Genomic DNA, 26,820 nt, shown 5'->3' with positions numbered 1-26,820 from the left:
TTTAAGCCTTCAAGGAATATAAGCCATACCCCGAAAATAAGACATATTGATAGGCGCGTAGTGAGTCAGACAATTGGCCCATCTTGCCCCGTAGTGCTGACTTGGCAATTGCTCTCCAGGGTTTCAGACAGGATCTCTCCCATCACTACCTAGAGGTGCTGGAGATTGAACCTGTGGCTTTTTGCATGGTTTTAAAACATTCTTATTTTATATTTTAAAATCATACCTCTTATTGCCTGTGTTCTCAGATGTGTGTTAGACTTCTAGAGATATATCCAATTAATGTTGCTTGGCTGCTGGAATCTACGATTAAACTTTGGTTGTTTTTTTTTTGTTGTAAAAAAAGGCATGCTTCTTACATCTTAATAACCCCTTTTCAAAAATAACAAGCTCAAGCCTGACATTCTGGCTATAATATCTGTTCCAACAAGAGGTGTGCAATCTTTATAATGCGTCATGATCTTTTAAATGCCTCAACTCTGCTGGTAGCAGAATTAATTATGCACTGGAAGCAGGGATGGCGATTTTGCTTTAGCGGGCTGCAGAATTTATTGTATACTGCTGTGGAATTTTGTTGTGTATGTGTGTAAAATGCATATAATTCCAAAGCACAAAGTCTTCCTGTCCCTGACAGCAAACTCTGAAGGAAAACAAAAGGTTTGAAAGGCACTTCCAGAGCAGTATTCAGCCCAGGAGCTGGTGATAAACTGTCACAAAGATTAAATTAAATTAAATTAGCAAATACTGCATTGAGCCAGCTTGTGAGGCAGTGAATTTCATTTTACGCTTCAAGAGGTAGAGGAGTATTATAGCCTGCTCTAAACATTCTGGTTAATTCAACTCATAAATATTAGCATGATGGGATAGCACAGAGAGAGGAAGAACTGGCGGATCAGGCCGTTCAAACTTGTTTTGGCCAGGATGCAAAGATCCACACTGCTAGGTCTACACCCTGAAGATGAGGTTCCTTAGCTCATCCAGCGGAGCTTTTGCCCCCTGCTACCACTGAAGTGGGATTTAAGAATCAAGTTTGAGTCAACACTGTTTGGGTCTAATATAGTGCATTGGAGCCATGCTGTGGAATGTTTTGTTTTTTTAATTGTTAAATTAAAGCATGCACCTTTCATCCGATTACTGCTTTTATATCATTTCTGAATGCACCTCTCTTGGGCCATATTCACACCATACATTTAAAGTGCTGTTGTTTGTTCAGGGTGCTGAGAGTGTTAGGAGATTCCTATACCCCTCACAGAGTTATAATTCCAAGAGTTCCCATGAAAGAGGGATTGACAGTTAAAACAACTTTGGCAATTGTCCTCTCGCTGGCTTCTGGTATAGCAGATACAAAATGATCAAATTAGCTTCAGCTTAGAACTATGACATCCTAACAGAAGTGCAAATGTACAATGTATAAAACATTTGATGATCTTGTATCTCATAAACTGATACAAAAGTTGGATCAACCATACTTTGGTTATTACAGCAATCACAGTAGCAGATCTCACCCTGAGGGTCAGTCAAAGCATCACAAACTCTAAAGCTAAAAGCAGAAGGCGTGGATATGCTTTTCTACATCTGTTAGCTAATTATCTCAAAAAATTGACAATCTTTTTCACTATTCAAGAAGCAGGGAGGGCTATTAGCTGATTTAAAGAATTTTTAACTGATTGGTTTTATTTCTGTAGTCTAAATAAACTAGCATAAAGCCAGGACTTCAGTAGAGATGGTACTTTTGAGAAATGTGGGAGGACATTAAGATAAGCACAAGCTACTTCTAATTCTAGAGAGATTTTTTTTATTTTAATTATTTTTTCCAGTAATGGCCAAGAACTAATGTAGCCATCAGTATTCAATAGGACTTTGCTAAAGAAGAGTTGACCCTGCTGGTTAGTCAGCCAATCCTTTAGCGGACTGGGTTTGCTGATCTTACCTTTAAAAAAAAAAGTTTTAAAGGTGTACAGCCTTAGAGATAATCTATGATTCCAATTCAATCCATGATAAACTAATTGTGGTATTAATTCATTTTTTCTAATTCAGACATCCCCAGACTTCGGCCCTCCAGATGTTTTGGACTACAATTCCCATCATCCCTGACCACTGGTCCTCTTAGCTAGGAATCATAGGAGTTGTAGGCCAAAACATCTGGAGGGCCGCAGTTTGGGGATGCCTGTTCTAATTTCTGATGAAACCCAAGCAGGACCAGTAGCTCAAACAGTCAAATTATCTTATTCATGAAAGGATGGGGAGATTAGCTCAACCCTCTATGACAGGGGTCAGCAAAGTTTTTCAACAGGGGGCCGGTCGACTGTCCCTCATACCTTGTTGGGGGCCGGACTATATTTTGGAAAAAAATATGAGTGAATTCCTATGCCGCACAAATAAACCAGAGATGCATTTTAAATAAAAGAAAACATTCTACTCATGTAAAAACTTGCTGATTCCCGGACCGTCTGCGAGCCGGATTTAGAAGGTGATTGGGCCGCATCTGGCCCCCGGGCCTTAGTTTGGGGACCCCTGCTCTATGAGCCTATTTAAAAATATATATTTATCTTTCTGTTTTTGGCTTGGCACCCAAGATTGCTGAGCAATGAGCAGAGTTGATACTGTAGGCAGTTGCAAAAGTTGTTGCCCCTGCTATCCAAAGAACAGGTTTGTTTTTAGGGTTTTTTATATTTTAAAAAATTGCTTCCAAATTCATCCTCTTTGTCCACTGCCGTCCTGATTTCAATGGAGAATCATAGAATTGTAAAGTTGGAAGAGATCCTGCAGGTCATCTAGTCCAACCCCTTGCAATGCAGGAATCTCAACTTAAGCATCCATAGCAGATGACCATCAAACCTCTGCTTAAAAAACCTCCAAGGAAGGAGAAGGACAGGTGGGGAATTTCTGTGTTCCTTCAGATGTTGTTGTACTGCCAGCTCCCATCATCTCTGACAATCAGCTGTGCTGGCTGGGCAACAACATCTGGTCTTGCTGCCCCTGTGTGCAAAATACTACTACGTGTGTTAGTGAGAGAATTAGTGTGGGCTGTGGCTGCTCAGAATATGGTTCTGTGCTGGGGTTTGTAATGCAGGAAAGCTGTGGGGGTCATTTTTGAGGGGGAAATGCCTATACAACTGGAGGGCACCAGGTGGGCAAAGGCTGGGTTAGGATTTTGAAATAGCGTATGTGTATAATAAATCTAATTAGTCTTCAGCTCCTCTTGCAACAGGGGAAACAGACCCAAATGGCAAGTGACGTCCATTTACTTAACGGAATCCATTAGTTGCTAAGCACTGGACTGGCTCAAGTGTTCTTTCTCTCCATTCTTTCTGGGCTGCTGCCGCTTCTCATGGGGCAGCTTGCCACCAGAAGCCAGGTCAGGTTCCTGCACTGGAAAATGTCAGCACTTCCCTCAGGGCAGGTAGCAATGTCACTTCACTCAGTGCGAGGTCTCATTAGATGATGACTCACTGTGTTCCTAGGTTTGAAAATGACAAACAGGCAGTGGGAGTGCCACTTTTTTGTCGAAAGAAGGCATGACCATACCTCTTCATTTCCTTAAAAAACAACATTGATCCATTTGATCTAAATGTTGGGTTCTTGAAGACCTCTTGGAGGAAAGAGGCCTCCCCAAATGTGAGGTGAATTAGGCAGTTCCCCTGGCTCCTGTCAAACAGAGGCTCTTGCTTGTGAGTAAGAAATAGATCTTTATTCAGGAACGTAATGGTGTGGGTTCAGTGGCAGACACAGTCATGATTCAGAAGCAGGGCAAGAAGTTAAGAACTGGACAAATGTGACACAAAATGTCCCATCAAGTTCCATCCCTCTTTCCACCAAGTTTTGAAAGACGAAGAGGTTCTCAATAGTGAGGCTCCCACCTTTCAGGAATGTTGTTCTTGCAAGTGTGTTCTCTGTCAGGGTGGATGAGTCTGCTCCCACCTGCAAAGGTGGTACCAGGTTCTAAGTGACAATGCTTCACACTTCGGTTCAGTCATAACCACCTCCTGTCCAGCCCACTTCCCCTATCGACTAATTATGGCCCTCTCCAGCCACCCCCCAGGGGCTAGTATTCCTGCTCCATCTTGTTTCTCCTAACTTCAGAACATACAGTTTCCTACAGTTTCCTGCAGGTATCTTCAGCCTTCTCAGACCCAGGACCCACTGTTAACCCAGGAATGCATTTGGAGTCCCATTTCTTAATCTTTGACCATATATTTGCATGGCGGCAGTGCTCCTGTTTTGACCCAGCTTGGATCAGGCCAAAGCCCCTAGTGCTTCCTGATCAGTTGAAGACCTGTGGTTTAGGGCATTGCTTTCCAAACTTCTGATAGTTGAAGGATACTCACATGCATTTGGGGTGGGGGGTGTTTCTCCCATCTCAGTTCAGCTTCCAAGTCACATTTTGCTCTTACATTCAAGATGGTTTATCTGTAGAAATTGTGCATTGTACGTATGTAGGAAGTGTACAGAGAAATTTCTCCTATAATGATAAAATGCGCAGGAAACCACTTCTATACTGAGTCAGAATCATTGGTCTATTTAGCTCAGTATTCTGCACTGACTGGCAGCAGGTCTCTTTCAGGCCTACCTGGAGATGCTGCTAGGGATTGAACTGGGACCTTTTGCTTGCAAAGCAGGTGCTTTACCTCTCAACTATAACTCTACCCCATGAAATAGTTACCCCATGAAATGTGATGAGAAGGAGGATTCAGGACAGCCAAAAGAAGTGACATCTTCTTACAATGCAAAATTAACGTATGGAGTTTGCTGCCCTCAGATGTGGGGTGACCCGTGGCTTTGAAGCAGACATTAGACAAAGGAGGAACAGCCCATCAGTGACTATTAATCACAATGACTGTAGGCAGTATTCATGTCCAAGGGCAGGCAGCCTAAAACCAGATGTGTTGGGGTAGGGGGCGACAGCAGGAGTGCATTGCCAGGGTGCTTCTGAGTTGGGTGGCTATTATAGGAATCGGGATGCTTACTGGATTGACTTTTTTGGTGTGATCCAACAGGTCTCTTCTCGTATGAAACAGGAAGAACTCTGCACTCAGAGGAGCCATCCTTGCATTTTTGTGTGAATCTAAAAGTTCTTTACTTATTTTATCTTTGTAAATTGCCTCCCAATTTTTGAAGGAGCAGTGACTCAGAGGGACTCAATAGGAAGTTTCCTCTAGGCCAGGGTTTTCCAAACTTGGGTCTCCAGCTGTTTTTGGACTACAGTTCCCTTCATCTCTGATCACTGGTCCTGCTAACTAGGGATGATGGGAGTTGTAGTTCAAAAACAGCTAGAGACCCAAGTTTGGGAAACCTGGCTCTAGGCAATTCTGCTGCAACTCAGGATGGGGAGCAATTCTTATACTTGATGTCATGACAGGGCTCAATTACCCATCTCCCTGCAGAGGCTGATGAGAAAGAGGCAGGGCCAGAGCAGTGAACTATGTCAGAAGACAGCAGGCAGACTACTCTTTTAGGAAAGAGGAGCATTGGTTTATTAAGAAAGAATTACTTCAGTAAGTCCCCGTCCCCCCTCAATACACTACTTGAATACTTTGGGCTTGGGAGGTAGGATAGGGCTGTGCATATTACTGAAATCAAACAAAACTTCACTTCCTGCTCTCTTATGGAATCAATCAAAGATGGGGCAAATGAAAACAGAGAATTGAACAAGTTCAGCTACAAGCAGAGGTTGCCCCTGCTTTGTGCTATGTTTTGGTTTAGCAGTGCTATGGCAGTTGCTGGTACCACAGCAGCACTACGGCGATTACCAGTGCCATCTTAGCAGAAACTTTCTCTTCTCTCTATCTTAGGTTGAAGCCTTAACCCACCAGCCCAGGGCAACAACAGTACATGCAGTTCGTGATTCTGAGCTTGCCAAACTTCCAGAGGGAGCGCTGACTTCAATCAAACGCAAATTCCCCCAGGTAAGCTACTGGGCAAGAGGAGACTCTATCATAGCACAAAACCATTTTGTCTTGTGGGCATGGCTTAGAGTAGCCTAGTTTGCCCTTCTTGCCTCTAATGCCTTCCAACCTTTTTTTTTTTTTTTGCTTTTATATCCCACCTTTCCTCCAAGGAGCTCAATGTGGCACACATAGTTCTCTTCCTCACCATTTTATCCTCACAACAACCCTGTGAGGTAGGTTAGTGCTGACAGGCAGTGACTGGCCCAAGGTCAGCTGAGTGGGGATTTGAACCAGGGTCTCCCACCAGGTCCTAGTCCAGCGCTGTAACCACTACACAACACTGGTACTCTGGATATCAGTTGTTGGGGAACCTAGTGGGAGAATGAGACTGCTCTTGTGTCCTGCTTGTGGGCTTCCTAGAGGAATCTGATTGGCCACTGTAAGAACAGGATGCTGGACTGTGATGGGCCAGGGCTACTAATTAATGTACTGTATTTAAATGCATGAAGTTTGTGGAATCCAGGTTTTCTAGAGCAGAATCTGAAGTATCTTCTGGACTGTAGAATTTATTTATTTTTACCTTTGCATTACCCACAGTTTATTAATCCTACTATCCCACCTGTTTTCCAAGCAACTCAGCATGCCATCTAATGATTCTTCACCCTCACTCCCCCCTTAACCCTCATTACAACCTTGTGAGGTAGGTTATATTGGGAAATAGTGACTGGCCCAAGATAATCATTCATTGACGTTTATTAGGAGGTCAGTACCTGGTGTCACTTGGGAATTCTAAGAAGGCCAAAAAACATTCACTTTTGAAATCAGTGCAGTTTTTGAGAGGTCCAGCCTGCCATGTTGATTCTAAATGGCACCCAGTTGTATCCAAATGTAGATGAAAACCTCATCCTTGCTCTCAGGGACCATAATTTGATTCTGATACTTTAAGAAGCATCCAAATGTGTAACAAATAGAGAACTTTCCAAAACAAATTGCAGAAGCAGGAATTTGAACCATTGTCTCCCTGGGCCTGGTTTGACGCTTGATACCGAAATGCCTACATCCTTCTGGCAATGCACCTTTTTGTTCGGCTTATTTTAAGAGTCCATTCCTTTGGCTTGCCTGTTCCTTTGAATTTTATTTCTAAAAGGTGACTTGGTGGAGGCACACTTGTGCTTTTCAAAAAAAAAGGAATCCAAGATTTCCCCCTTGGGTCTAGTGTGCGCCTTGTGCTTTTAAATTGAAGCGTAACTTACTGTGAAATTCAACAGCTGGGCTTTCAAAAACCACCTGCTTGATGTGATGATGTGGGCCCAGCCAACCTTGCCAGGAATGCAAAAAACATTCCAGCTCAAGGTGGGTGGTCAGGCTCCTCCTCCTCCGCATCCCGGCACAGTGTGTTACACAATTGTCAGACAGAATAAAAACACATGTGCACATGTATCTAGTTCAGTATCGTCTGTGCCAGAGTTGGTCCTCCAGATGATGTCTGATTCCAGGGCCACATTCACATGATACATTTCAAGCACTATGGTATCACTTTGAAGAGTCATGGCTTCTCCCAATGAATTCTGAGACGTATAACTTATTAAGGGTGTCAATAGTTGTTAGGAGACACCTTATTCCCCTCCCAGAGCTACAGTTCCCAACTTTTCCTGTGAAGTAGGATTCTTTGTGAAGCCACTCTGAGAATGGTATCTCTGGGAGTGGAATAGCAGGGTCTCCTGACAACTCTCAGCAGCCCTGAACAAACCGCAGCTCCCATAATTCCTTGAGGGAAACAATTACTATTTAATTACTTTAAATGTATGGCGTAAATGTGGCCCTACCCCCATCATCCATGACCATTGACTTCACTGACTTGGACTGATGAGAGCTGGAATCCAACATCCACTGTAGGGCCACAGATTTCTCCACCCTCAGTCTGTGCAGATTGGCAAGAGCTCTCCAACATTTTGGGCATGACTCTTCCTCAGTCCTTTCTTGAGATCCTTGGGATTGAATCTGGAGACCTTTTGCATGCACAGCCGATGCAGTAACCAATCAGTGATGGGCTTTGTGGACATCTCCAAGGCCATCACTTGAGTCGTGGGCAGGAGGAGTTGTTGAGATCATCTGCTTTGATGCCAAAAAACTTTTGACTTTTTCTCCCACTGCCCCCATGGAATTAGCTCATTTTGTCTAACAATACAGGCATCTTCCCAGTTACACGCAATCGACTCACACGCAACTGTGCAGTGCTGGGAAATCAATCAATCAATCAATCAGTTTAAAGCAATTCAAATCTGGAAATGGCTGGAGAGAGCTGGAAAGTCCTTGTGGCTTGAAAGGAGACCTTCCCCAGAGCACAAAGAGGCTATAAAGGCTTTTTTTAAAAAAAGAACTTATGGGCTCCAAAATGGCGCACAGGAGCTCTTGCTGCTTCCTGCACTACCCTATTCAACAGCTGTTGGGCGAGAAGCTGTATTAGAGTGGGCTCAAGTGAGCTGTTCCCTGCCCTTTCTGGCGATCTTGAGGCAGTGGTACAGTATGGGTTGCTTTTTGTTAGGCACTGTTTCGAAAAGCTCTGAACCATTTTTGTTGTAAAAGAAGAATAAATCGCCCTAGTTCCCCACTCTGATGTGGCTCCCTATTTACAAGCATTTACATAACCCCTGCATAAGTGGGGAGTCGCTTGTGCATAATTATGTGTTGCTTTTAAAGAGCTGCTCTCTGTTGGTCCCCTCATTGATGAAAGGCTTATTGATCACGATATGCAGGACCAGAATGGATTATATTGGATCTGGAAGGCAGTAACCTTTTGACTCTTGTCTCTTGTCTCATGTCCTGTCTTCTTCCTGATCCCACCTGATGGCATTTTCCCTCTGCTTTCAGAGTTTCTGCCTGCTGCTATCCTGACTATTAACTTGCAGACTTCCCTTTTCTTCCCTTCTCTTCTCTCTCTCTCTCCCTCTCTGTCTCCCCCCTGCCTTTGTTTGTGTTTAAAGGCTCTTTTGCTCCTCTATATTTAGAATATAGCTCCATCTGTGTATTATTTGCCAGCAAGGCTGTTAATTGTCTTGATATGGAAATGGGGCCATGGAACTAGTTTTTTGGGTTGTTGTTTTTTAGCTTAATAGGCAGTGGAGGTTGGGGGAATTCTTCGCCCCAAACCAAAGCAGGTCTGTTTTGGGTTTTTAAACAGTAGGTGAATTACAGGTGCTATGAAAAGCAGGCTGTCAATCAGGATGTTTGTGTACTGACAAGCATCTGAGATGAGCTTAGGGGCAGGGGTGAGCAGCCTTTTGTCTGTCAGGGCAGGGGGACTGAATACCAGTGTGCACAGGGCTAGAATCAAAGGTGGTGGTGGTGGTGGACCAAATTCAAAAATAGGTTGGACAACCCCCCTCTCTTTAAACCCCTTTTCTCTATTTCTCTTTTACCCCTTAGCACCTAAAGGAATGTGAGGGCCATAGGCAGCCCTAGGGTTACTGAAAGGGGCGTTGGGTATCTGACTTCCATGCAGAAGGTCCCAGGTTCAATGCTCCAGGAAGGGCTGGGAGTTTCTCATGCCTGAAACCTTGGAGAGCTGATGCCCATAGATGGACAATACTGAGCTAGATGGACCAGTCGTGTTGCTTGGTAATAGGCAGCTTTCTTTACTCCCATGTAAGGGATGTGTAATGTTTGAAATAAAACGCAGTTAACTGGTTAAGATAAAACTACATCGGTCATAACCAGGACCCAAAACATTGGACAATATCCAACAGTGGACCCACTGAAATTGATGTATGTTGTTGTTGTTGTTTAGTCATGTCCGATTCTTCATGACCCCATGACCTCCCGCAGTTTGGTCAAACTCATGTTTGTAGCTTCGAGAACACAGTCCAACCATCTCATCCTCTGCCGTCCCCTTCTCCTAGTAATCAAGGTTGTGTCATCTGATGTATGTAGAATCATAGAATTGTAGATTTGGAAGAGACCCTGGGGGCAATCTAGTTCAACATGCTGCAGTGACTAACTTTGGTCAATTAATTTCATGGGTCTAATCTCTTAATGTGCCTAAATGGTGGTGGTTTAGAGCGTTGCCTTTGGATTTGGGTTCAAATCCAGACATGGAACATATTTGGGTGACCTTGGATCTGTTGCACCCTACTCCTGTCTTCCCAGGGTTTTCAGGATAGTAATAAGAGACAGCTGTTGTGCTTGCTGCCATTCCGTGGAGGAAGAGGTTGCAGGAGTGCACATGGGATAAATAGTTTCAATAAAATTCCCATCATGGGCTAGGAAAACTAGAAGGAATCAAAGGAAAGAAAAACACAAAACCCTTCTGCTACCAATTGATATCCCCTTCCTCACAGAGTGTGTGTGTTCTACCATGCACCCTGTATGTTAATGGATCTTTCCAAAGCAATATATTTTTCTTAAGGGCTTAATTTATCATTTGAAAGCTTACAAAGACATATAGAACGAGTAGTAAAGTTTGCTGGAAATGTAAAGACAAAGATGGTGAATTTTACCATATGTGGTGGACATGCAAAAAAGTTAAAAGATTTTGGGAAATGATATACAATGAATTGAAAAAGATGTTTAGGTATACTTTCCCCCAAAACCAGAAGCTTTTCTATTGGGATTAATAGGAGAGGAAATAGCAAAAAGAGATCAGAGACTATTTATGTATGCCACAACTGCGGCTAGGACTTTATTAGCCCAAAAATGGAAATTACAAGAGATACCGATGTTTGAGGAGTGGCAGACGAAAATGATAGACTATGCAGACTTAGAAAAGTTGACCTGCGGGATCTGTGACCAGGGAGAGACAAAGTACTAAAGGGAATGGAGTCAATTCATTGACTATATGGAGAAGAACTGTAGAAGTTTAAAGACACTTGCAGGACTGAAATAAATCCTACGAACTGGTTTAAAATGTGGGTAAAAAGGAACTGCGAGATAAGAGTGAGCAATAAAGCCGAATGGCGGGAAGGAGGAAAGTCACAGCTCGGCAGAGCGAATTGAACTGAGATGAGGGGATATAAGAGGAATTGAAACTGTGTTTTTTGTTTATGTGTTTTTTGTTTATTTGGAAAATTGAATAAAAATCATTTGGGGGAAAAGAAAGCTTACAAAGACAAAGAAACAGTAATATGACAGTACTACCCAGAACAGAGAATGGAAGCAAAAATAGGATTTGGAAATCAGATGTACTGAAATCATGAAGTCCCAAGCAATATGAACGAATTTACATTGTCTCGAACCTTGTTATACCAAATTGCTTATTATAGGATTCCGTTTTTCTATTAATAGGTTACAAATTGCCTGCCTTCTCTGGTTCTCACAACCTTGGTAAGCTTTATCACATAGACAGCACCCCAGATTTTAATTGCCCAGTCCTTTATGGGTGGTGTCCTAATTTTCTTCCAATTACTCCAAAGCAATATATTTTCTTTTCAAACAAGTATTGCTTTCATTTCATGGTCATTTCATTCATGGTCAGTACAAGAGGGGTTTTTGGTGCAGAGCAAGTCCACCCTCAAGAAAGCAAGGAGAGACATTGGGTCTGGGGGCTTGACAGGTCACGTACTTTCCGCTTCACAGGGCGATGTGCTTTGTCTCTCAGTTGGAGTGATGAATGGCTTGTCATCTGCAGTATTTGCATTTTTCTGAAGCTGGGGACTTGACCCACCTCTGGATCATCTGTAGGGCGGGCTGCTTAACAATCTTTTTAAAAATTACACTTTGAGCACTTTGTGGCTGCTGTGCATGAGTCCAGAGACCTCTCTGGGGATTGTGATAAATTACTTCTGCTGTGCCCCACCCCCGGACGAGGGGCCATGTCCTTGAAGTGCTGCACGGTTGCTTGGGTCTCACAACATAGGCACTGTGGTTGCAATTGCAGCATCAGTTTTGGCACTGCAGACATGTGTGGGAAAAGTGAAGCTTGGCTTCAGAGTGATCCATTGCTTCCAAGCCACCCTTAACCCACCCTTAATGAAAAGGGCGGCAGAAACTATGAAGGGGTCAGAGCACTGTTACTGCAAAGGAAGCAAATAGAATTGACACTTCTTTCCCACACTCAGCCTGTACAATTGTAAGGGACTAGAAACTTCATTTTGATTTTTAAGTGGGAGTAAAGATAATCAGAATGTGGGTGCCATCCAAGGAGCTCAGGAATGTGTGTGGATGAAAAGAATGAATGTGGATCTATTCTTGTAAGTGGCTTTAGGTACTAGGCATATGTTTATGAAGTTATGGATGCTAAGAGTTATGGATTTCCCGCTCCTACTACATAAATGCTAGAATTTGGAATTGCCCAGATTGAAGCTGATCAGCGCTTGGTTCAGGGCCAGACAGAAACAACTACAATTTCTGTTGAAGCACCAATCCCTTAAAGCTGTTTGTCTTCAGCTGGTGGGTCAAAGCCCACTGAGTTGTGACCTGAGCTAAGGTGGGTCTCAGCACAGTACAAATATAGCATTCAAGAGTAGGTCCTCAAATGTATGTATGTATTAATACTAGATCATTAGTTGAAAAGGGTGAAGTATTTGAGTAGGTGTGAGGAATCTTTGGGCCTCCAGATGTTGCTGAACTGCAACTCCCATTGTCCCTTGCCATTGGTCATGCTTGCTAAGGCTGATGGGAGTTGTAGTTCAGCAACAGAGTTTCTCCACTCCTGACATAGAGAATCCAGTACCATGAGATGCATTTGCTTTTTAAAAAGCGTAGTGAAATGCAACCTACATGGATAGCAGCAGTGTACTACTGAATTGTTGGTGGGTGGGGGGGTTAAGCAGCAGAGGCAAATAATCTCCTTTGTCCCCTGCTTATGACCTTCCCAGAGTATCTGGTTGGCCACTGTTTGGTTTGGAACCCAATTCACAAACTTTCTTGCATTCTGCTGTGCAAAAATGTGCCGGAATTCAAGCGAGCAGCTTAGTTGGAAAGATTTGTTTGTTTTAATAACTTCTAATATTGCCAACCTCCAGTTTTCAAAGGAAGCTCGAGGCTGCTAGCAAATCCAGACATCACGTAATATTAAATATATATATCTCAGCCTCCATTCCTAGTTCCATTCATAAGGCCTAAATAATGAAATACTAAAAAAGCCTAAGCTGCAATAATGATGATCAAAACAGCCATAGGAAATTTAAGTGACATCAGGTTGGGACTCTCTCTTTTCCAATTGGCTTTAGATTGTTCCCCCGCAGCTTTGTCTGAAGACATTACTTGCTTCAGTGGGAATCTCTCATGCCACTATTTTGGCGTTTCTTGCCAAAATCAGAAGAGCTCAAGCAATTTGGTTTGTTTTGGTTACTGGCATCATAGAAATATAGTAGAACTGCATTCTCTCTCTTTATATAGAAAAAAACCCTGTGTTCCCATATGTGTGTGTGTGTGTGTGTACGAGCGAAGTGCTCAGCATGCTTTTAAAACTCCAAGGAAATCGTATGCTGCTCGCCTTGTTCAAATCCGAAATTGATGTTCCTGGTGCGTCGCCATGGCAGCGCCGGTGTGACTCAACCAGTGGCAGTAAGCAACCTGCTGTGTGCTCACTCAGAGCTGCATTTGGGATTTGTATGTGTATTTGTGTGCATGCCTGTTTTTATAGCAAGTCACATGAAGGAGCGCAGCTTCTGGCAGAGGGCTGCAAACTCCTTCCTCCATGACCCCAAGGTCATGCTTGGGAGGTTAATGGGCAGGGCTGTGAATATGTTGTGCTTTTAATTCTTTGCCTACCTACCAACATAAAAATATTAAGGTGAAAAGTGAGCTAAGAAGTGGCATGGGGTGGAAAGAAGTCCTAGGGGGTTAATGGGGAGGAAGGGTTAATATGGGAGGAATGGCGGGAGTGGGTGGGTTGGTGAGTAGAGTGAGCAGAGGCACAACAGTGTGTGCATGTGTGTGTGCGTGCACACACACACACACACACACGTATTTGTGTGTGTGTACACACGCACATGTCACACACCTTAAGAGGTCTATGCACCTACGGTATATTATTTCCAGCTTTGTCCTGTATAATTTAAGCTGCTACCTCTCGGGAAAGAACAAGGGCAGCTCTGAGAGTATACAGAATGGGCTGTGGCTCAGTGGGTAAGCATCTCCATGACATGCAGAAGGTTCAGTCTCCAGCATCACCAGGTGGGACTGCCTGAAGCCCTGGAGAGCTGTTGCCAGTCAGTGCAGAAAATATTATGCTAGATGGGGCAGTGGCCTGACTTGGTATTAGGCAACTTCCTGTGTTCCTGGGAAGGACCATAGTACAGTACAGTGGTACCTCTACTTACGAATAACTCTACTTACGAATGTTTCTACTTACGAATTTTTAGATAGGGTTGCTTCTACTTACGAATTTTTTTCTCCCAATGCATCCCAATGGGATTCGACTTACAAATTTGTTCGACTTACAAATGTGCATTCGGAACACATTAAATTTGTAAGTAGAGGTACCACTGTAGTACCTTGGAAGTTGAACGGAATCCGTTCCAGAAGTCCGTTTGACTTCCAAAACTTTTGGAAACCAAAGCACGGCTTCTGATTGGCTGCAGGAAGCCGCGGAAGCCCCGTTGGACGTTTGGCTTCCCAAAATAGTTTGCAAACCAGAACACTCCCCGGTTTGCAGCATTCAGGAGCCAAAATGTTCGAGAACTAAGCTGTTTGCAAACCAAGGTACAACTGTATAGTGATGGAGCATCTACTTTGCAGGCAGAAGGTCCCGGCCTTTCATTAATAGGCAGAAGGTCCCAGCATCTCTAGGCAGAGCAGGAAGAGACATCCCTACCTGGGAGAAATCCGGAGGAGCTGCTGCCAGTCTGTGTAGAAACTATATACTGAGCTAGGTGGACCAGTGGTCTGATTTGGTACAAGGGAGCTTCCTTTGGCCACCATAAGTTTACCTTGACCTTCTCTTCCTTCCTCCCTCTATGGTACAATGGAAGAACTATCAAGCCTAAGATCCAGGTTCAAAGCCAGGTTCAAATTACAGCTACAAAGCTGACTCTGGGCCAGATATTTCATCACAGTTTCTCTGCCTAACTTATACCATGGAATTGTTAGGTTAGAATGAGCAATGCATCTCATGTGTGCTCCATATGAAGATAAGAAGAGCCAGTGGCCCGTCTCATTCAGTTTCCTGTTCTCACAGCGTCAGAGCTCCCTCCCCTCCTTCAGTTTTCAGCAACTCGCTTTCAAGCATTACTATCTCCGACTGTGGAGGCAGAGCATAGTTATCATGGCTAGTAGCCTTAACCTACACAATTTTTTCTAACTCCCTTTAAAAGCCATTCAAGGTGGTGGCCATCACTGCCTCCTGTGGGGGAGAGTTCCATAGTTTGCACTGTGTGAAGATATGCTTTCTTGTCTTCACACACACACACACACACACACACGGATAAATGCCCTTTGAACAAAATTGAAAGGGTTAAAACAGAGCCTTCAAGGCAGGAAGAATGCATTTCTGGGGGAAATCAACTTACTGCAAAACTTTAGCAAAGAAACCATTGTTTCCCTTGAAGCTTTTCTTTCGTATCAAGGAGCCTCCAGCCTCCGAGCATCTTGGCTATGCTCCATTTACAATCCGCCCCCCCCCCAAATAAATCTCAATGTGGCTGCCTGTTAAAGACACTTCTGCCACCCCTCAGCACTGTTGGGTCTGATGTTTGTGTGTCTCTTGCCAGGTTGTGACTCGGCTTATCCATTTACTTGGCGAGAAGATCCTTGGCAGCCTTCAGCAAGGGGGTAGGACAATGCATCCTTGGCTCCCCTTTTTCCCTTTCCCATGCATTGGGGCTTGGCAAGGTGGAGAGGAATTTGTTGTTTCCACTTCCACACTCTCCTTGGGGGGGAAGAACCAGCCAATTGGCTGTTTCTTTAAGGTGATTAAGTGGAGTGCTGCTATTGGCTGGAGAGATGATTGCACTGCTGGAACTCTCCTTACACTGTAGTTCTCGTTCTCTCTCTCTCTCTCTCTCTCTCTCTCTCTCTCTCTCTCTGTGTGTGTGTGTGTGTGTGTGTGTGTGTGTTTGAGCTTTGTACAGTCCAGCATTGACTGATCCATGCTTATTACATTTCCATCCACCCTACCCATTTTTCTGCTGTTTCTATTCTTCCTTTTTCTGTAACTGGAAACTTGGAGCAAAAATGAGCTAACCTTCTGAACAACAGACCCTAAATATGTGGCTAAGAATATTCCATTCAGGAATTTATTTCCAGGCATTGACATTGCACAATAATTGTTACAGAGGCTGGACTGGCCCACAAGCATAAATCAATCATTTTGTGTTGTCAGTCCAATTCTGTTGAACACACTTCTACCAGAGATGTGACAGGCCCCCTTGCTTTTGACACTGACATCTCTCGAAGACTTGGTTTCTGCCAACAGGCCTGAATGATTGCATGTATTTTTTAAAATAAAATTATGTTGTAGCAGTTCTGAAGTATTCCTATAAATAAATAAAGGTAAATTCAGCAACCAACAGCTTGTCCCTTTCATGACACTAGGAATTAATTGCCTGATGTTTGTATTTTCTTATACACTTGTGGAAACCCATAAAATAAATAAAATAAAATAATAAAGCAGCCACCTACGGCTTCACCCTGCCCAAACAGTAGGGCCAGCCCTGGCAAGTGCATGTGTTTGTGTGTCTGGGGGTGGTGTTGATAATGTGGAGCTTTCTGAAATGGCTGTTCTTCACAGCGGGTCACCCACTTGGACTGCATGCCTCTGGGAGCAAATGGGATGCAAGCAACCCTGCTAGTAACCTCTCCACGGTCGCCATCATGCCTGTGTCAGAAGATGTGCCTCTATCCACCTTCACCCTGGAGCTCAAGCACGCCCTCTGCGCTATCGGTAAGTGCTCCCAGCAGGTGATGTTGGCCCCATGTTTTGGATCTCTTTTCTGCATTAAATGGATGGGAGGAAGGGGCAGGCGAGCATTGAAAGGCTGTATTTGTTTATTTATTTGATTTAAAAACCTTTGTATATGACTTAACTCCAAATAAAACCTCTAAGCAGTTTGCAAAACACACACACATAGAATATACATTAAAACTATCAATGAAAGCCAAAGTTAAATTATCAGATTAAAAGAAATGTTGGCATTTGCATGTCTGGGTAGGATTGGCTAAACAAAGACTGTTTTAAGCAGGTGATGAAAGTAGTACAGTGAAAGTACTTGCCTGTTATATTGATAGGCAGGGAGTTCCGGAGTGCTGCCATGCTGAAAGTTCTCTTACTTACCAGCACAGAATATATATTTTGTGTTAACCAGAGTTACATTCTGTTGCATCCAATGTACATCCTACTCGGAGGAGGCCCATTTGAAACTGATGGGTGTGACTAACATTAATTTCATTGGGGCTACCCTGAGTAGAGCTTAGTTGGATACATCCCAAAATATTTGACAGGGGGTCTCATATTCTGGCTTCTAAGACCCAAGGGTGAATTGGATACTGTGTGTGTGTGTGTGTGTCTAACTTGAACTTTTCTCTCTTCCCATCATTTTCCTCTCCATATTCAATCCCTTTCTATCCCTTGATCTGGGTTGGGCAGCCCCCAAGTTGTGGAACTCCCTTCCCACAGAGTTGCATCTGGCACCTTCATTATACATCTTCCGGCAAATGCTGAAGTTGTGCTTCTTTACCTTGCTTGGCCTATAACACTTTTTAAAGGACTCACTTTATTTCTGTGATTGTAAGTTGCTGTGAACTATTTTTAATTCTGCATTTTAATTGTTGTGACCCACCCTGTGAACTGAGGGTGAAGGGCAGGTAATAAATTATTGAAGGAGGGGAACGTTAGATGGACAAAGGCTGGGCTGATATATTTAGCCACATTCAAATCCCAACTCAGACTCCAGCCTTTCTCCTTTATCTTATTCACCCACTCCGTTTCGTCCAATTTCTGGCTTTCTGATGGCACTGTCTCGTTTCTGCTTTTCCCACAAAAGAGCCATAGCTCCTGTCCTGCAAACCTTCTACCCGTCGTTTTTTTCAAAAGGCTGAAAGGCTGCTTTGTTTAGTGAAGCCATGCAGGGGTTCCACCCACCCACACCTTTTGAGTGTTGTCTGGTAGGCAGCACAGTGCCATTCTCGTGCAGAGAGTGGCTTTGTCATCAGCACTGTTTGCGTGGATGGATGACGTCTTTTTTTGTGAGGGGGTTGGGGGCACAAATTAGTGTTTGCAGAGACAGCCTTCAGCGAGCCTCAGCAATGCTGGTTTCATTGGTCTCCAGTCCTTACTATTCCTGTGCCTCTTCACTCTATGCACTGTTAAAACCAGTGCTGTTCTACATGATTCCTTAAGCTAGATAAGAAGCATCAAAAGAGACAGTGGAACAGTCTCCCTCAGGAGGTTGTGGACTTCATTGGAGATTTTTAAGCAGAGGTTGGATGGCCATCTGTCATGCTTTAGCTGAGATTTCTGCATTGCAGAAAGTTGGACTAGATGACAATTGGGATCCCTTTCAATGCTATGATTTCCATGATTCTAATGGTCAGGCTCAGGTATGGGGAACCTCAGACCCTGGGGTTGCATGTGGCCCTCCACACATCTCTGTCTGGCCCTTGAGACTCTCCCTAAGCCAGACACCCCTCACGCCAAGTCACATCCTGCCTTTGAATGTGGAGATTCCATTCAATCATCAGTGCTAATAGCTGTTGACCAAAATATGTTGAGTTAGTTACTTCACCTCTTGGCCTGCCTTTTCACTATTTGCCAAATCCCTCTTTAAAAACTTAGCAACATGCCTTATACCGAGTCAGAACCTTGGTTCATTTAGATCTGTATTCTCCACACTGAGTGGCAGCAGTTTTCCAATAAATTTTATTTATATCCCGCCCTCCCCAGCCGAAGCTGGGCTCAGAGCAGCTAACATCATACAAGTAAGACAAGGCATAAAAACAATCAATCAATAAATTAAGATACATCCCACAATTAATTCAAACAAATTAAAATTAAAATTAAAACTGGACAAGTGGCAATCTTCAGGTTAAAATTAAAGGCGGTTACCAACTGTTTCCACTGATATTGGTATAAGCACCTGTGAGCGGGCTGGGACATGGCGGAGAAAGAGGAGTGGGGGGGAGTGCATCGCCCCTGGCAGCGCAATCCCGGTGGGGTGCCATCGTGGCTGCCCCCGCCCTTGCTGGGTGCCCCATCCCAGGACATGGGCCCTGCCCTCGGGACGCGCGCCAGCCCCGCCCCGTCTGCTCTCCGCCCCCCTGGTGCTGGAGCATGAAGTTCCGCCACTGGGCTGGGAACCTCCTTCATTCTTGTTCTTATACAAGGAGAAAAGGAGTCAGACTGAACCCTGACCAAAGGCCTGGCGGAACAGCTCTGTCTTGCAGGCCCTGCGGAAAGATGTCAAATCCTGCAGGACCCTAGTCTCTTGTGAGAGAGCGTTCCACCAGGCCAGGGCCACAGCTGAAAAGCCCCTGGCTCTGGTCGAGCCAGTCTGATCTCTGGGGCCCGGAATCTTTAGGATGTTGTTATTTGCAGACCTTAAGGTCCTCGGTGGGGCATACCAAGAGAGGCAGTCCCATAGGTATGCGGGTCCTATGCCGTATAGGCCTTTAAAGGATAAAACCAGCACCTTAAACCTGATCCTGTACTCCACCGGGAGCCAGTGCAGCCAGTATAGCACCGGGGGAATGTGCTCCCGTGGCGAGGACCCCATAAGGAGTCTTGCCGTGGCATTCTGCTCCCGCTGGAGTTTCTGGGTTAGTTTCAAGGGCAGCCCCACATAGAGTGAGTTACAATCATCAAGCCTGGAGGTGACCATCGTATGGATCACAGTGGCGAGGTTGTGGCGCGAGAGGTAAGGGACCAGCTGCTTAGCTTGGTGGAGATGGGAAAAAATGCCGTCTTTGTTATAGCTGTAACCTGCGCCTCCATAGAAAGGAAGGCGTCGAAGATTACACCCAAACTCCTGATGGAAGGCGCCGAAGGATTTAACTTCAACCGGCTCCCACGTAACCATCCAGCCAGTTGAAATAGCTTCCTTTCCAGCCCATGTCCTCTGGAAGACCCATTATTATTATGGGAGACTCTCACAAACCACAAAATGGAGAGTTGGGGGGGGGCGTGTGTCACGTGTTTGTGGTGAGAGGTGTTTGAGAGTTTACCTGCTTTAACAAATCTTATGAGAATGTGGAGGGGAATATAAATTTAAAATGCAGCACATAGTTAAATTATGGGACTCACTTCCACAGGGGGCAGTGATGGCTTACCAACTTTAAAAGAAGATTAGACAAATACATGGAGGATAAGGCTATCAATGGCTGCTAGCCACAGTGACTATGCTATTCTTATGTTCTTAAAAGAGGGTAATGGTCAAAACACCTAAGAAATAATCTTCCCTGGAGCAGTTAACTTCACATACCCTGTATCTCCTTTTTCAGAAATCGGTGTGGGGTCCTAAATTCTGAGTCAGGTTGCAGACCTGGGTTTCCTTCTAACGAAGCCCCGGAACAGCAGCCAAAGCCGCCTCTGCACTGCAATGAGGATGCAGTTGAGTGTATGAGAGGCACATGCACCACTTTGCTTCAAGCATCAGGATATGTGACTCATCCCAGTGCAGGCTCGAGAAGTGTGTTTGTGTGTGATAGAGGCAAGGAAGGTTGTTAACTGGGAAAGGATGATTTCTGTGTCCTCTAGATGCTGTTAGGGGAAGAGTTGTCTGCTGCGTGTTGTCGAAGCTGCTTGGTGTCAATGGCCAAGAAAGATCCCCGTCTTTCTCTTTTTGCTGATTAAGAGCTTAGTGACTAAAACAGCCAAATGGATGCTATGAAATGGGTAGAGGAGGTGCCTGTCCTGTTGTGTGTGTATGGTTGGTTTTTAAAAAAAGAATATAGGTAAAGGTAAAGGGACCCCTGACCATTAAGTCCAGTCGTGGACGACTCTCATCTCGCTTTACTGGCCGAGGGAGCCGGTGTTTGTCCTCAGACAGCATGACTAAGCTGTTTCTGGAGAACCAGAGCAGCGCATGGAAACGGCATTTACCTTCCCGCCAGAGCGGTACCTATTTATCTACCTGCACTTGACGTGCTTTCAAACTGCTAGGTTGGCAAGAGCAGGGACCGAGCAACGGGAGCTCACCCCGTCGCAGGGATTCGAACCACTGACCTTCTGATCGGCAAGCCCTAGGCTCTGTGGTTTAGACCACAGCGCCACCCGCACCCCAAAAGAATATAACTTCGCTGCAAAAAAGGCTGGTGCTTAGTATCTTTTTGGGAGTGCTATTGCTTTCCTAATCTGCTGCTGAGAGCCATTCTGGGTTCACAGAATGTGTAAGAGGAAAGTGACATCATTTCATGCCATTCTGTTAATGTGTGGGATTCAGTACTGTAACAAAGGTGATCCTGTTGCTTGCCCATGCCTGCCTTGCAGCAAATCTGCCCCAGGAAATTCCTGTCTGTGATGGGTCTTGTGGAAAGTGCACCAGATTGGTGAAAATGAGCTGAAAAGTTGCAGTGCCACCAAATCTAAAAGCAGTAGCAATAGCATAGAAAAAGAGGAAGCATGAGAAGAAGGGTGGTGAAGAGGAGTAGACCAGGCATCTGGTAGTGTGAAGGCAGCAAAAGTGTGGTGTTTTGATGGTTGTTGATTTATAAATCACTTTCTCAAAACAATTTACACATGAGGTAATTAAAAACAGTTTTAAAAAAAAAATACAAATTCAGCAATACATTTGAGATGAGACTAAAAACCTAACAAGTGGGACAGTTGTAGCAAATACCCATTTATACAGCTGGGAATGCCCTGTTAGGACAAAAAACATACTCTGTTGTTTCCAGAAAGTGCGGGTAGTGGGCACCTGTTGTTTCATGAGAGAAATGCTGTTCCAGAAAATAGGGGCAGCTGCAATGAAAGCCTCACTGGCTTCTAAGATCTTTGGAACTTGAAGGAGAAATTCTCCCACAAATATATTTTGCATCACACATACACCCCAATGCAAACATTTACCTACTCATTTGTGGCTAGGGTGTCAGACTAGGACCTGGGAAACCAGAGTTTCAAATCCCTACTCAGCTATGAAGCCTGCTGGGTGTGTCCGTGGGGGCCAGTCACTGCCTCTCATCCTAACCTCCCTCACAGGGTTGTTGTACAGTATGTGGATTAAATGAGGAGGGGGAGAACCATGTACCTCTAGCTCCTTAGAGAAAAAGGGGTGGGATATCAGTGCAATAATTAAAGTCTCCCTTTCCTGCTTGTGTTCCTCGGCAACTGGTATTCAGGGGAATGGTGGTAGATCTTTCCTGCTTTGATGTGGTGACACATGAGCATCAGAAACAAGTTTTCAAAAGAACACTGCTGCACTATGGCCAGGAGACCATCACTTTCATGGCCTCATGTGCCCTCCTCTTCCCCCTGCCGTCCACATCCCATACGCATGGTGATCATTCAGGCGCTGAGCAACTTCTTCCTCTAATTCGTAGCTGGGCCGGCCTTTCATTAATAGGAAAATGAGTTATTTTGCTCTGTGCTGTGATTCTGGCAGGGTTTATATTTCATACTTTCCTTGGCGCAAGCACTTCTGTCAATACCACCCGTGACCTTTCTCTTTCTGGCATGACATTAATCCCTTGCTTTGTCTCTCTCTCTCCTTCCCTCCCTCACTTCTCACCCCCACCCTTCCATCTGATGTGCCTTACAGCCGCAGTTACTCTGGCGGGGAGAGCTTTGGTTCTTTGTTGACATTTATAGCAGCAAATAAAAATAGGGCCGAAAGGCAGCTGCAGCAAGCAAAGCGGCTTTGGGCAGGAGGTGAAGTTGTTTTTTCAGAAGCAGGGTTCAGGGCCTCTGTGGAGTGTTCAGAAGGGTAAAAAAAATATATCCAGAGGCCTGTGTCTACAGAGTCAGTGAGCTGAACAAAGCTACAAGATAAAGAGCTGTGTATGTAGCTTTGCTTCTTTGTGACTGATTTTCATGTTTACTAGCTATGAGGGTAAATGCTTGCAAATGGACGCACCCATGGCGAGTTAGGAGCCTTCTCCAGGCAACCAGTCAGAGGAGCATATATTAACTGGAAGGGAACTGTATGCTTGTCCCAGGGGCGGCCCATCCTGTTTTACCACCTGAGGCAAACCAGGAATGTGTCGCCCCTTGCCCCCCCGCGCTGCTGTTTCCCTTCTGCCTCACCACTTCTGCTGCTGCCAGAATGTCCCTTGCTCCCCCAAATTCCTCAAGGCCTTGTTGCTCACCTTTTCTGCCACTGGGGCATGGAAGATGAGCAGTAACACCACCCACCAGAAATGGGATGAGAGCTCAGTACTGCTAGTATTTGCCCTGGTACGCAGAATCCAGAAACTGTCAGTAAAGGGGGTGAATCAGAATGCGTGGTCCAAAGAAGCTAGAAAATCTCCTCTGCTGAGGCCCTCCAGGACGGTCCTGAGAGCCTCTGTGTGGAAGCACCACTTTCTGAAAAACCACCCACTTCAGTCCAAAGTGGTACACCAGTCTCTTGATTTAGGGGAGCAACTGATGAGCAGTCAGTCAGTCAGTTTTATTGCACATAGCCAAAGGCTGCCGCAATGTACACAGAATCATTCAACAATTAAAAGGAAATAGGCTGGGTTAATACAAAAAATTTAAAACATTTATATTATTGAAACATTACCTAATCTAAACACAGCTATAAAAGTATCTTAATATACAGGTTAAGATATTAAACAATAAAATTTATAGGCTAAAATCACTACATGGCCACTAATATATTAAAAACAATGTTAATTAATACAGTGTACAATTATATTCGGAGTTTGGTAATAAAGATAGAATATAACTTGGTGTAAAGGTAAAGGTAAAGGGACCCCTGACCATTAGGTCCAGTCGTGACCGACTCTGGGGTTGCGGCACTCATCTCGCGTTACTGGCCGAGGGAGCTGGCGTTCAGCTTCCAGGTCATGTGGCCAGCATGACTAAGCCGCTTCTGGCAAACCAGAGCAGCACACGGAAATGCCGTTTATCTTCCCGCTGTAGCGGTACCTATTTATCTACTTGCACTTTGACGTGCTTTCGAACTGCTAGGTTGGCAGGAGCTGGGACCGAGCAACGGGAGCTCACCCCGTCACGGGGATTCGAACCGCTGATCGGCAAGTCCTAGGCTCAGTGGTTTAACCCACAGCGCCACCCGCGTCCCCATAACTTGGTGTAGGTAGGGTCAAATAAAGTCATCTCCTTTACAGTTGGTGGCTATCTTGGCTATATAATTTGCTCTAATTTTCCTAGCAGCAGTTGCAAAGAGTGCTACACGCCAGGTCACATATCTATTTCTGCGAGGAGATATAAAGTCATGTCAGAGGGGTTCTGGCCAGGGGACCTTGTCATTATGGGTGCTATCGTTCTCTTGCTTCATTATATAAAGGACAGCGCAAGATATAATGCATAAGGTCCTCTACTTCAGGACATCCCCTAATCATGCAAACGCGTTCGTTTGTTGGTATGCCTCTGGTGTTTCCCATCTCTATAAGCAGAGTTTATTGTATTTAATCATAACTCTGTAAAAGCTTTTCGAAGTTGTACAAAAGTCAGTTCATTGAAATAAGGTGTTTGTTCATGGGCCTCTCTAAGTTTAAAATACAATGGGGTGCACATGGATGTGTACATAGAGTTTAGGTCAATTTTAATTGCCACTGCCCTTTTGGTTCGTTTAAAAATACTTTTCTGGGAATATAAAGGAAGTTCTTTGATCTCGGTCACTGAGAGGTCATATTTGCCCATCAGTTGGGCAGCGTGATGTACCCAGTTTTTACGGGGTAATCCATTTGAGAGCTCAATCAGACATTTTTTGGTAGCCTAGTGTTGTCCATATGTTGAATTCTAAACCAGTAACAGGGGATTCTTTTATCTATTTGGCTCTCTATGCCCAGCATGCAAGTTTCCAACCTGACCATGGCAGATTGCACATCTTTGGGTAAACCTAAAAGGACGATTAAAAATAATTCTGTGGGGTTTCCAAACCAGAGACTTTGAGGTACCCCAAACCTCTGCATCATATAAAATCTGGGCCATTGATTTTGCTTTGTACACAGATAGAGCTGGGTTAACCAGATTTCCACCTTTGCAAGCAGTGAACTTCAAAATAGTGTTTGCTGATTTAAAGGCTTGCAATTTAATATTGGATAGCTGTATATTCCAAGATACCATTTCTGAATAAACCAATCCCAGATATTTAAAAGTTTTTATTTGGTTTATGATGTGTTCATCCAGGTGCCAAACATGCTTTTTATGGTGCTTCCCAAATACAATGACCTGTGTCTTATCGGAGTTTATAGATAAAGCATTCCTTGTGCAATATGAACTTAATTTCGCAAGCAGCTGTCTCAGTCCACCTGGGTTCTAGATACAAGTACTAGGTCATCAGCATACACTAAGACTGAGAGTTTTTGGTCGAGAATTGTGACAGGGACAAACTGTAGGCCCTCCAGTTCTTAACCATGTCATTAATATAAAAATTAAACAAGAAAGGCGCCAAAATGCATCCCTGTTTGACTTCAGTAGTTGTCTTAATTCTAGTAGTAAGATGCCCAGCCAGATCCACCTTTACTTGTATCGATGTGTCGGTGTATAATGTTTTGATGAGAAATAATAGACAGCAGTCTTTATTTGTCTTTTCCAGTTTCTGCCACAATGCATGTCTAGGAACCGTATCGAAAGCTGTCTTTAGATCAATAAAAGTGACATACTGTACAGTTTTTGCTTCAAATTATGAATGTATTTACATACCAGAAGGTTCATCACAAAGCACTGGTCCAAAGTGGATTTCTCTCTTTGGAAACCTGCCTGGGCTTCATATTTGTATCTGCCCATTCCTCCAGTCTCCCAAGAAGGAGCAGTTAGCTGATTTCTGATTTCAACTTTTTATAGGGTTCTTATTGCATGAGTTTATGTACAGTTGCTGTAAACCACTCATACATATTTTTGATGAAAAGTGATAAATAAATATATTCTCTACTTCTAGGTCCTGCTCTGCTCCTCACCAGTGACAACATCAAACAGCAACTTGGTTCTGCAGCTTTGGACAGGTAACTCCTGGTGTTGTCTCTTTAGTGTTGTGGAGGATGTTTTGAGCTTTTCAACCTTCTAGCACCAGACAAAGATTTTTTTTTTATTCACCTGGGCATTTGGATAGCCCTAGCAATCTGTCTCTTGGTGGTTTATTTTTGGCATTCTTATGTGGGTGGGATGGGCATTTTATAGTTCTGGGTAATTTTTGTACATGATTTTTTGGGTGATTAAAAAAATATTTATTTTGTTTTAATGTGGTTTTTCTCCCCTCATTATATTTAATATGCTGTTGTCCCAACAATGTAAAATGATACATAAAATTGATTTGAATTCAATTATCCTGCCCCACAAGGATGTTGTGTGAATAAAACAAGGTGGAGCCCACCAACACAGTATACATCAGCTGAAGTGCAAACGGGATTTTAAAAGATGAAAATAAACCCTAACTGCACAAGTTTAGGATTCTCCAGCCTGAGATTGGCAGGGAGCTTGAATATTTTAAACTGCCATTAAACTGAGAAAAGAAAAGGGGAGGGGGGAACACCCTTAATTTCCTGTGGGTTCATTTTTTGCTCGTCAAGCCCCTGAAATATCAGGCAGCTGTCAGGTTAATTAGCCCTGCTTTTGAAGGCGTTGGATGTTTTTGCCTCCTTTCCTGAAAAGTTGTCATGAAATGTCTGATTAATGGCTGGCATCTGCATATCCTGTGTCTATTGACACAAAGTTCCTGGGTGGAATGGAAAGAAGGCAGAACCCACACAAATAGGAAGTGAGCTGGGGAAACCCTCTGCTGAAGGGGATGGGTTGTGCTAAGGTAGAAGATTTGGATCCTGAGCTTAAGAGGATGAATAGCATTGGGTCATATAGAGTGTAGGAAGGAAGCTTTCTGACAAAGCCAAATTACACTGCTAGTCCTATTCAGAGCAGACTCATTGAAATGAATGGACATGA

General features: G+C 44.1%; 1 protein-coding gene across 3 annotated transcripts in view; it reads left to right on the top strand.

Moving 5' to 3' along the window:
• The window catches only part of PNPLA7 (patatin like phospholipase domain containing 7), a 97,062-nt gene that overhangs the window by 29,973 nt on the left and 40,269 nt on the right, over positions 1-26,820 (top strand). For all 3 annotated transcript variants that reach the window (XM_060270401.1, XM_060270400.1, XM_060270399.1), the window contains 4 exons: positions 5,793-5,906; positions 15,539-15,599; positions 16,558-16,710; positions 25,823-25,886. In XM_060270401.1, coding sequence (XP_060126384.1) covers positions 5,793-5,906; positions 15,539-15,599; positions 16,558-16,710; positions 25,823-25,886 — 392 coding nt within the window. The remainder of the gene's footprint in view (positions 1-5,792; positions 5,907-15,538; positions 15,600-16,557; positions 16,711-25,822; positions 25,887-26,820) is intronic.

This window comes from Zootoca vivipara, chromosome Z (assembly GCF_963506605.1).
Source record: "Zootoca vivipara chromosome Z, rZooViv1.1, whole genome shotgun sequence".
Lineage (NCBI taxonomy): Eukaryota > Metazoa > Chordata > Lepidosauria > Squamata > Lacertidae > Zootoca > Zootoca vivipara.
Note: the sequence above shows the minus strand (reverse complement) of the source record. Positions and strands in the feature narration are given on the sequence as shown.